Consider the following 10,924-nt stretch of genomic DNA (forward strand, 5'->3'; position numbering starts at 1 on the left):
TGAAAGCTATTTTACCAAACATACACGATTTTGCACTAATATTGATTACAAATCAACTTGAGGAAACTGCAAGCTTTGACAAGCTTTATGACTCGTGTTAAAATACGACTTTATGATTAATGAGGTACGCATTTTAAATGAAACATGTCTTGATGGGTTTGTACGGTCCTCACGTTAGGTCTATGGATGCCCACTGTCAATCCAGGTTATTTAGATTTCAATTTGTATTCATTTTCTCCAAAGATGTTTGTGGGAAGCACTTTACCTCTCTTATTCTACTCTTATTTGCGACCAACAATTTTTTTGCGACCAACAACGGATAAATAGTTGTTCATTATTCATAAAGGTTTACTAATAATTGCCTATGACTAAAACAGCTTTAGCTGTATGACCATTAACTCCGCCCTCCTCCACTGTGAAGCTGGCTGCAGTCAAGAGTATCAGGAAAGAAGGGAAGTCAAGTAGCTAACACGTTGCCGCTACATTATAGTTATTTATGAAACATAATTTTTTAACTTGGCGGGAATATCTGATGACTGATTCATAAACGGTTACTTTAAAGGTGAGTGTTTCTTTACAAATGTATCTTTTTATTCAAGTGACTTAAACACAATGTGGTATAGTCAAGAAGAAAGGCGTTTACAGTCTTGGACAGGGAAACAACCAAAAGGCATTGCACATGGAAAATAAATACATTCGTGGATAACCTAATGTAAATGGTTGGTACAGACGTCAATTCATATTTAGCAAGTTGTATGGATGGTGCCTGACAATTATATATCCGTTGTTATGTCCAGGACAATTATCATTTTCTTTATTTTCCGAACCACCTTCCAACTTCTGTTAAACTTCCTCTCAATTGCTTCAAAGAATGTGGGAAGGTTTGAATGTTGACCCAACGGTTACTGACATTTGATTAGGAAATGACAATGTAACTTTCGTTGGCAGTTTGTCTATTAATCATGGACATAAGCTACATGAAAAGTTTAAAGCTTCGGGAAAATTCAACCGATGGTCAAACCCATGGTTTTAAATTATGCAGGATGATAAATGTAGTTCATTGTTTCACAGTTGCAACATATTTCGGAATTATTTTCCCATTGTTGCCACATGTACCACATGCAAAACAATTAATATAATGCATTTTACTGTAGGCTGTTAAAAAGCCTTATGATGCTCCAATTGTCTAAGTTTCCAGATTTCACACATTGTCATTGATGAAACCCTTTGTCAGATAACACCATGTTTACAAGGCTGAGAAAGAGGTGAACTCAGTAGATTTCTGACCAATATGAAAAGGACGCCATAGTAAGAGATGTCTTCTGTAGTGTAATTGAGTTGAACTCAGTGTAGTATAGTAGGCAGTTGTGTACTCTGGGAAACACTGACCCATACAGCACCTGCCTGTAGCTGCTAGCTGAAAAGTCAGTTACACCACAAGTGCACCTGTTACCAAGCCAATAGAAAAGCATAGCAGAGAATTTTGAACTATTCAAATACAGCATAGGTAACTCACTGTTAGAAGACATTGAAAGAGAACTGACTTTGGATAAATAGGTATTTAGAATTCCCGTCACAGGTTGATTTGGTTCAAGAGTCCACTCTTGGACAGTTTGTATGTAGACATGCTGCTGGTTTCCCCTCCTGGGGGCCTCGCTTGGTTTCAGTTGTCCTCAGCTGTTGTGCTGCAACATGTCCGCCTGTTAGCAGGGCCTTGTGGATCTCATAGCAACCATGCCTTGATCCCAGGAGTAGCTCAGGAGTAGCTCATTCTTTCCTGCATCGTCATGCCAACTCACGTTTCCGCCTGAAGCATTAGCTTCTAGGTTTGACAACCAAATACGCGATACAGAAAACCTCAAAAAGCCCTAATTGAGTGCACAGAGTCAATTCATGTTAATGGTTCAATACATCTTTATCACTGAACTCTAATTGCGGTTCTCTTCAAGAGCGGGTGGCTAAAAGCTTGATCCCATCTCCAGTTCCCCGGTGTTGTCTTTGAGGAAAGGCTTTTGAGTGTGAAATGTCACTGAATGTTCTGCCTGCATGTACTGTAACGTGTGTCTGGAGTCCCCTGCTGTGTCTTTTTAAGATCACTCACTGCGTTGAGTGAGCCAATGACTTTATCTCAATACCAGTCTTGAAAAGCCTGGCTTTATCTCAATACCAGTCTTGAAAAGCCTGGCTTTATCTCAATACCAGTCTTGAAAAGCCTGGCTTTATCTCAATACCAGTCTTGAAAAGCCTGGCTTTATCTCAATACCAGTCTTGAAAAGCCTGGCTTTATCTCAATACCAGTCTTGAAAAGCCTGGCTGGCTGGCTGCCTGCCTGTGCTTCTGTACTCTGTGGGCATAGCTGCTTTGATTATAAGCTGAAGAACGAAAAAAAAAAAAAAACATGGCATCTTGGCAGTGTAGACCCACCATCTTGGAAGTAGTTTGACAAGCACCGCTACAGCACTGAGGGTGTGTGCATGCATCAAATATGTATGAGGGTTTTCTCAGACGTATTGGGTCATGGTGGGTGTAGGAGGAGTGGTATTTGTGGTTAGCTGCCCGCCATGCAGGTTTCGACATGCAAACTCTGTAAAGCGGAGAATCCAGGTTTTCGGCTGTGGAATGCTAGGGAGTGTGTGTGCCAGATGGATTTCAAGACCAGGATATTTTTTTTTTAAAGAGATCTACTCGTTAGAAAGACATCGAGAAAGTACAGGATCAAACAGCAACACATGTATTCAGATGACCACTGGAGATGGGGAAAGGCTACTCTTTTAATCACAAGCAGACACTAGGTGTTGCGCAATGATGTCATCCCGATCACAACAGAGTTGCGGCTAGGATTCAAGATGGCAGGGGTAGTTTCTGTTGCCACAGACAGGCCTTGCTGCGGTCTCTCTCATGCCCTACTCTTCATGACTCGCAGGGCCTTTATTGTGTCCGCTCCTGGGATAAACAGATGACTATCTCTGCTCTGCTCACGCTTGCGCACAAACTCGCCAACTCCTGGCCTTCTTTTGAAGGGTACGTGGGATGTGAAACTAGACGCCCTCGAAAGATCTCGACGTTGACAAAAAAGGCTTGCGGTTCTCCGTTCATCCAGGTTTACTCTCGCCTCTCTTTCAGGACAAGACGGTTCACTTTCGCAGAATGGCAGGGTGAGAAGGCATTCTGACGGACAGTTCCTGTTTTGGCCTGGAAACGCTCGAGGGTAGTTGTGACGGCTCGTCAGGCGACACCCAGCCCTGTTGTCGAATCGCTCAGTAAGTGGGAACCCCGCAGCCTTTTCCTCGGCACAGAATGTGACAAAAAATGGTGTTGAGTTTCAGCAAATCATTTGAGAACCCCCCCCCCCCCTCAAAATGATCTCATATCCTCTGTCATTTCCTTCAGTAGTGTGCGTTGAATTATCCTTTGCACAATATTCAGTTGGGGTTAGGGGTCAGTTCGTTGGTCGAAGCCATAATGATTTGGTACTGTGGTACTATGGTACTTGGCATATTTCAGCGCATGTCTTTGTGAACATGACAACCAGGTGACCCCTTCAGTCACTGTCCACCTAAAAGTCATAGTGGTGCCTGGAGGTTCTTCAAACCCTTCCTGAAGGAACCTTCAGATTACCCCGAGCATGCTTTGCTGGAGCAAACCCAGTCCACAACACAGATTAGGAGAAACCTGACGCCACCCTACACTCCCCCCCCCCCTTACCCTCGGGGGCTGTGGGGGTCCGAGCCAGAGGTGGCTGTCTATCCTGAGTGGCTAGCAAGTTCAGACAGCTCGCAGACCTTGACGTTTCTGGGGGGGGGGGGGGGACGACCTGCTCCTGCCTGTCTCCAAGGCTACGTGTGGGACGACAGCTGGCGCACGACAATAGTTAGAGCTTGGCATCACAGTCGCACGCTAACACGGACACGCGTTCACAGTCCCGCCAAAGACCCAAACACAAGGAAGAAAAGTGATTCATTCATACAATTCTGATAAAGAACCCTTACTACTGGGCAGGCACCTCATGAAGCATACCCTACTGTATATATGGAATTATGCTGCCTTACTGTATATATGGAATTATGCTGCCTTACTGTATATATGGAATTATGCTACCTTACTGTATATATGGAATTATCCTGCCCTACTGTGTATATGTAGACATGCTACCCTATATACGGAGAGATATGCTACCCTACTGTATATATGCTACCCTACTGTATATATGCTACTCTACTGTATATATGCTACTCTACTGTACAGTATGAAGCTATGCTACCCTGCTGGATGTACATATGAAGCTATGCTACCCTGCTGGATGTACAGTATGAAGCTATGCTACCCTGCTGGATGTACAGTATGAAGCTATGCTACCCTGCTGGATGTACATATGTAGCTATGCTACCCTGCTGGATGGCTGTAGCTGTGCTCTTCATGCTGCCTTTCAGCACAGATGGAAGGAGACCGAGGGAGAGGAGGTCTGCAGGGAAGAGGTTGGGATGACGGGCTGTTTTCTGTGAAGAGAAGAGAAGCGCACAATGGCTGATGTCACTCACCCCTGAACGTCCCTCCTGTACTGTGACACGTGTGTGACTCACGAGGTTGTGTCGAACTGTTTGCCTGAGAGTCTGGTTGCATGTCGTCAGGCTGTGTGCTTGAGTCATTTGAACTGTTCTCGTCTGCTTTTCGAACCCCATTGGAAAATACAGGAGGGAGAGGATAGAGGACAGGGAGACAGGATTGGACAGGAAATAAAGCGGAATGAACAGAATCAAGTTTCCTCTTAGCCATTGTCTAACTGTCTCCCAGATGCTGTTCCCAAACTGTATAGAAGGTACTCACATTCAGACAAACTTGTGGTTCATTATTACAGGTGAATGTTTATCAAGCAAACGCAACCACCAGGAGAAACATGACACATTGATCACTTGCTCAGTCTGGAGATAAAAGGTTTTGTTGCTGAAACTGTGGAGAGAAGTTTTCCCTAAGAGCAAACCCTTTTATAATCCAACAACTTATTTTTTCCCACTGGGTATAAAGATGTATGTTGCACGCAAATTTGGTTATCTGTTAAATAGAAAATGTCCCCAATGTTCCTCTTTTGCTAATCTCCTTCAGTGTGTTTCAGTATTTTTTTATTCGCAGATGAAAATCCCTTTGACACCCTTCTCAGGTCATTGACCTGTATTTACATGGTTCCAGATAGGCCATGGTACTGTAACCATGACGCTGGTCTAACAAAGGGTTTAGAGTGTCAGGAGTCTCTTTTCTCATCCTTCGCATAATCTGACAGAAGGCAGCATTTTTGGAAACGTTCTGTACTGCTGTTCTGGCATTCTGTAGGATAAATTGATCCGGACACTAAATGAACTGCTGGAGCCTTTCCAGGGAAGAGAAGGAGTCATGCTTACCGTGGAAGATAAAGTACAGTATGCAAATGATCAAACGGCCGTAGCTTCAAAGAAACAAATGGAAGAGAAATCCTATTTTCCTGCCGCCGACCGGCCGCAGGGGAGACTAATGTGAAGTCTCTCCGCCGTCTGAGACACCGGTCGGTTACCGTCTACCACTTGGGCCCCTCTAATAAAACATCAGTGAAAGCCTTGGGTATTTCATTAGCTGAGTGGCTGCCTGGCATGCAAGGAACACCCCCCACCCCCCCCCACCCCCCACCCCCCCCACCCCCCACCCCCCCCACCCCCCACCCCCCCCACCACCAACCCGCCCTTCCCCAGTGCTATTGACTTCTTCGGTGTAATGTTTCCCGCTTCAGTGTCCCCCCCCGCCCCCTCCCCCCCCTCTCCCCCCCCCCCCCCCCCAAGACTGAGATGATGTAAGGACTGTACTGGCACAGGTTTTACACAATCAGAGGAAGGCTTAAGGCATTGCCTGTCTGTGGTTTTTGTGGAGATATGAGAAATATCAGCCCATTTGGTAAAGCAAACAAACAGTTTGTATCCTCTTGAGCATGGGAGAACGAAGTAGATTAGTGTCCTGTTAGAAAACCACTCTAGTCTGAATACCAAACCGTTTTTAGGGGCTGTCATTACTGTAGGGAGTTGCCAATAAAGCGAGTCAACTCCTTGACATTTTCTTGAAGCTATTTTGCACAATTTGGTGATTTGGCAATTAGTGCTGAGTTAGAAGAACGCTATGTGGATTGTTGTCTTCAGGCTCTGGTGTTTCCCCTCAGCCAGTGTTATTTTCGGTGATGAATCAAACTGAGGGTCTTGTGATTTGTTGCTTGTTCACTGGAAGCAAAAAAACGTCCTTTTTCCTCAAAGCATGTGACTCTTTGATGAGTCAAACATGATTTTTGCAATCCGCTTTTGTCTGTGATCCTCTGTCCTTTTTTCTCTTTCTCTATTCTTTCATGTATAATATGCATGTGTGCATTCATTCTTTATTGTATTGTATGTGTACTCTTTAATGCACATAATTAATGTAAACATTGTTTGTGTGTATGTATGTGTGCATTTCCGTTCGCAGTACTACTGAGGGAGTCAGGTGGCTGAGCAGTTAGGGAATCGGGCTAGTAATTTGAAGGTTGTCAGTTCGATTCCCGGCCGTGCAAATGACGTTGTGTCCTTGGGCAAGGCACTTCACCCTACTTGCCTCGGGGGAATGTCCCTGTACTTACTGTAAGTCGCTCTGGATAAGAGCGTCTGCTAAATGACTAAAAATGTAAAATGTACTGAACCCTCTATTGTCTCACCTTTCAAAATAATCCGACACTGTTCGTTCAGGGCCTTGTCATGCTCTAATCAATGGCTGGATAGACTGGATAGACTGGTCACTGTCCCAACATCAAAACTATTAAAAGCTCACTTGGCTTTGAAGCTGGCAGTAACCCATTAGCTAATTGCATTGGGAAATCAGAAAAATGTGTGTGTGCCTGTGTGTGTGCTGGCCCACGCTTTCATTAGATTAAATGGACATTGAGGGAGCTATTATTGTATTGGGGGGGGGGAAAAGAAACTAACCTTGTTTGTTATGACCATCATTAGTTTCCACCTGTTCTTTTGATGGTTATAGAGGACATTAGTGGGTGGTTTCTCTCTAGGGAGCTGTCCCCAGTCATATGAACTATATCTACTCAGAGCAGGGCAGTAGCTATTGAGTGCGCTTAGCATTAGTTTAGCATTAGCTTAGCCTAGTCTTAGCATTAGCTTAGCCTAGTCTCCTGCTGATGGAGGCTATACCAAGGCCTATAATGTTCTGTAAGTGAAGTTCTAAGGTTTCCCCTCTGGCCTACTGACCCAATCCACATATAGCTGGATGCTCTTTGCCATGGCATGGCTGTGGATTTAAGACACAGTGGCATGTTGACACAGTGGAGCTTAAATTTAGCAGGCTTCCAGGAAGGGATATCTCCAGTTGTTTGATGTGGATCTTTCAGTGCAGATAGCCTTTGTGTGAAAGCGGGAAACTGATATTTTAGATAAACGTAAGGAACAAAGGTCAGTTTTTCTAAAAACAGTTTCCTCTGCGGTGTCTGTGTGGCTTATTGAAGTAGTGAATCTTGTGACCGATTTGTTGGGATCATCTTTGTGACAAGATGAATCAGAGGTTCTTGGTGCTGGGTGACCACAACCACACAGGATGTGAGAGAACATACAGTACCTCAGGAAATTGTGTGACAATTATATTGAAAATATAGCTAGTACAGGGCTGCCAACTTTGTCACCTTGGAGTGAGATTTGGTGGGGCCAACCAAAATTATGTATGAACTGGTTGAAATGCGTGTCTCACGGCCAATGTGTGACAGTTGGCAGCCCTGCTAGTATAGTGTGGTTTTTCGTTTAGTTCCCATTACTATTTCCCCAAAATTAATTTGTTCTTGTTTATGTATGTTCACGTCCTTTCCTCAGAGCTAAGAAAATATGTCGTCGCAGGAAGGGGAGGAGCCACCCCCCAACGGCAGCCAATCAGACAGCCGATTGAAAAGCAAGAAGCCGCCCAGTCTGGTCATAGCCATCCCGCCCCCAGAAGAGGAGCAGCAAGAGAGAGTTGATCCTGTGAAACAGGTGACACAACCCTGACCCTTGACCTTTACCCTATCTCTTTCAAATCCCTTTCAAAACATCCCTGTCAGACTTATTTTGTACACATTTAAAGCACATCAAGGTCCAAACGGCTATGACGCCTTCTAACTCTGCTTGAGACTTTGTAGAGGGGTCTTCAGTCCAACATACTGGCTTTTGGAACAGGAAAGAGAGCATACAGGAATGTCTGCTCTTGAAACGCCATCTCGCCATCTTTATTGAGCCATCCAGTATAATTAAGACACAGTACTGCGTGGTTCCATATGCTCTTTGCCGTTCCAGAGCTAGCTATTGGGTTTTATTGGGGGCCCCACCCCCAGTTAAAGGACCTAACCATAAACACAGAGTAATATGGTACCTCCCCAGTCTCCATGTATGTAATATCATTGGACAGCCTGGCATTTGGGACAGCTGGCAGGCAGGCTCTGTAACCCGTCCGGGTCTTCCACATCCCATTTCCACTTATATAACCCCCAGCTATGGTACAGTTTAGCTGAAAAGAGGAAGAATCCACGCAGCCACAGGCTTTCTTTGATAGACGGGATGAAGCAACTTCAAAATCACATTTGGAATTCCTTACGTTGGGATTTGTCTGGACGCGTTGCATCGTTCCCGGTGCCTCCATGCTGCTTTCCGACGTCTCCCTCAAACTCCCAGTGGGCGAGGGTGTCTACTTCAGGGAGGAGCCTGGAGGAGGGGAGAGTGGAGAGGAGTGAAGCCGGGGTCAGTGGATTGGGTCTTGTCAGGCCTCCGTTGTCCTGGATAACTCACTTCTCCTCTCCTCAATGTCTTCCCGGCCCGGGGGGAGCCCTTCACGTTAAGTGGTTATTTAGCCCCAAATGATCTGCTCCTTCATGGATGAAGCACTTCCTATACCCCGCCTTGTCACAAATCATCATAGTCGTCTCTGTGTGTGTGTGTGTGTGTGTGTGCACTCACGCTTTTTGCAGTGTGTTTGTGCGTGCGATCCCACTTTCCGCTTTTTTGCATGTGTGTGGCGCTCTCACAATCTTCCGAGTGTGTGTGTGTGCGCGCAATCCCACTCTTTGGAGTGTGTGTGTGTGAGTGAATGCCCAAGCCTGTACCAAGGGGATGCTCCAATGCTTCTCTCCGTAAAAGCCCTCTTCTCTAACAAGCCGGGCCCCGCTAGTCCCCTCTCAGACAGACCATATGGTTCTCCCCACGCTCCACTAACTGTCTGAATGACTCAGCGACACGCCGACACGCCATCTCACCGTGACGGCAAGACGATGCGCTTTTAATGAAGCCACCGCATCCAGGATAATAGAATACGACGACTAATGACCCTCCGTTGACCTACGGGTCACTCTAATTGGCGCAGCTTGTATTGTGTGCGCGAGTGGACGAGTTCCTCCTCTTTCACCTCGTTGGTCATTGTTAGCATGTGTCCGCGGCTATCCCACTTAGCATAGCCGCATGTCTCGGTGGTCCTGTGCTAACTGCCTGTCCCCCTGTCCAGCTCCTGCGTCCGTCCCTGAAGAAGAGTGTGAGTGTGCAGCAGGCCAGTCCCCTGTCTGAAGCCGGCTCCGCAGGGGGAGGAAGAGGAGGGGGAGACGGCTCCGCCGGGGAGAGGAGGGCGACCTTCCGCAGGCAGACCTCCCTGTCACAGAGCATACGCAGGTAGGAGACTGTGTGTGTGTGTCAGTGTAAGGGGAAGGAGAGACATGAGAGCTAGAATGTGGACCTTCCGGGAGGAAGGTTCCGGAAGCCTAGGGGTCCGACCAGCAGATTCCCTGTTGTTTGTGCCTGTGTCTAACCCTAATGCAACATATGATACACTTATGGTCACGTCCTAATTTTCTCCTAACTTTCTCTCTCACTGCCTCCCTCTCTCTCTCTCTCTCTCTCTCTCTCTCTCTCTCTCTCTCTCTCTCTGCCTCCCTCTCTGTCTCTCTGCCTCCCTCTCTGTCTCTCTGCCTCTCTATTTCTCTGCCTCCCTCCCTCTCTCTCTCCTTCCTTATGGCTATCCCAAATGGTCTCCCCCCATACCCCACCGCCCCCCCCCCCCCTCCAGAGGAACAGCCCAGTGGTTTGGCGTGGGGGAGGACTGCGAGACCAAGCAGCAGTTATGGCACCGGAAGAGCCTGCGGCACTGCAGCCAGCGCTACGGCAAGCTCAAGGCCCAGTACCGGGAGCCGGAGACCATCGGCAGCATGGACCAGGGCCTCGACTCACCTGCTGCCTCCAAGATGCCCAAGGTAGCAGCAGCAGCTACGCAGCATTTCACACTGAGTGGGCCTCCTGGTCTTCACTGTGTCATATGCATATTCTTTCACTCTGTGTATGAGAGAGGGAGGCAGAGAGAGAGAGTGAGAGAGAGAGTGAGAGAGTGAGAGAGAGAGTGAGAGAGAGAGGCTTGGTTTACACACGGTTCGGTTCCGTCACCTGCATCTGCGTTCGGTAGGCTTCCTGGCAAGGCTTCATAACAAGCCTCGACATTCTCTCTCACGCCAACACTTTTCACACGTTCTCTCTCACGCACGCACAAACACGCTCACACAGACAGACGCCCCACAGATTTGTGAATTCTTTGTCATCACTAACTCTTTTGTTACAGATTCTTTCCTGAATACTTCTCTTTCAACAGAAGGCCTACGTTATGGGTAGATTTGAACACATAAGTCAGGCTAGGATAATAAATATCCTACAGTGTATCTTTTGGAAAATCTCAGTTCCTAAAGAGAGGATGTTGATATGGATCTGTGTTGAGTATTGGCTCTCTCTTCCCTAGATCGTCGACCCCCTGGCCCGGGGCAGGGCCTTCCGCTACCCAGACGAGCCGGATCGCGGCCCTCGGACCCCCCACACAGCGATGGGGCCTCTGACCCCCGGGGTGACCTCCCTCTGCTCCTTCACCAGCCAGCGCTCGGGCCCCG

General features: G+C 47.0%; 1 protein-coding gene across 1 annotated transcript in view; it reads left to right on the forward strand.

The window, feature by feature from the left end:
• Positions 1 to 441: 441 nt before the first annotated feature.
• LOC136965232 (inactive rhomboid protein 2-like) overlaps positions 442 to 10,924 on the forward strand; it is a 21,524-nt gene continuing 11,041 nt past the window's right edge. Inside the window, exons 1-6 of the mRNA XM_067259299.1 lie at positions 442 to 562; positions 3,124 to 3,260; positions 7,854 to 8,009; positions 9,508 to 9,668; positions 10,063 to 10,246; positions 10,780 to 10,924. The exon at positions 10,780 to 10,924 is cut by the window's right edge and continues 71 nt beyond it. Of these exons, the coding sequence (XP_067115400.1) occupies positions 7,866 to 8,009; positions 9,508 to 9,668; positions 10,063 to 10,246; positions 10,780 to 10,924 (634 nt within the window). The 5' untranslated portion in view covers positions 442 to 562; positions 3,124 to 3,260; positions 7,854 to 7,865. The remainder of the gene's footprint in view (positions 563 to 3,123; positions 3,261 to 7,853; positions 8,010 to 9,507; positions 9,669 to 10,062; positions 10,247 to 10,779) is intronic.

This window comes from Osmerus mordax, chromosome 21, assembly GCF_038355195.1.
Source record: "Osmerus mordax isolate fOsmMor3 chromosome 21, fOsmMor3.pri, whole genome shotgun sequence".
Lineage (NCBI taxonomy): Eukaryota > Metazoa > Chordata > Actinopteri > Osmeriformes > Osmeridae > Osmerus > Osmerus mordax.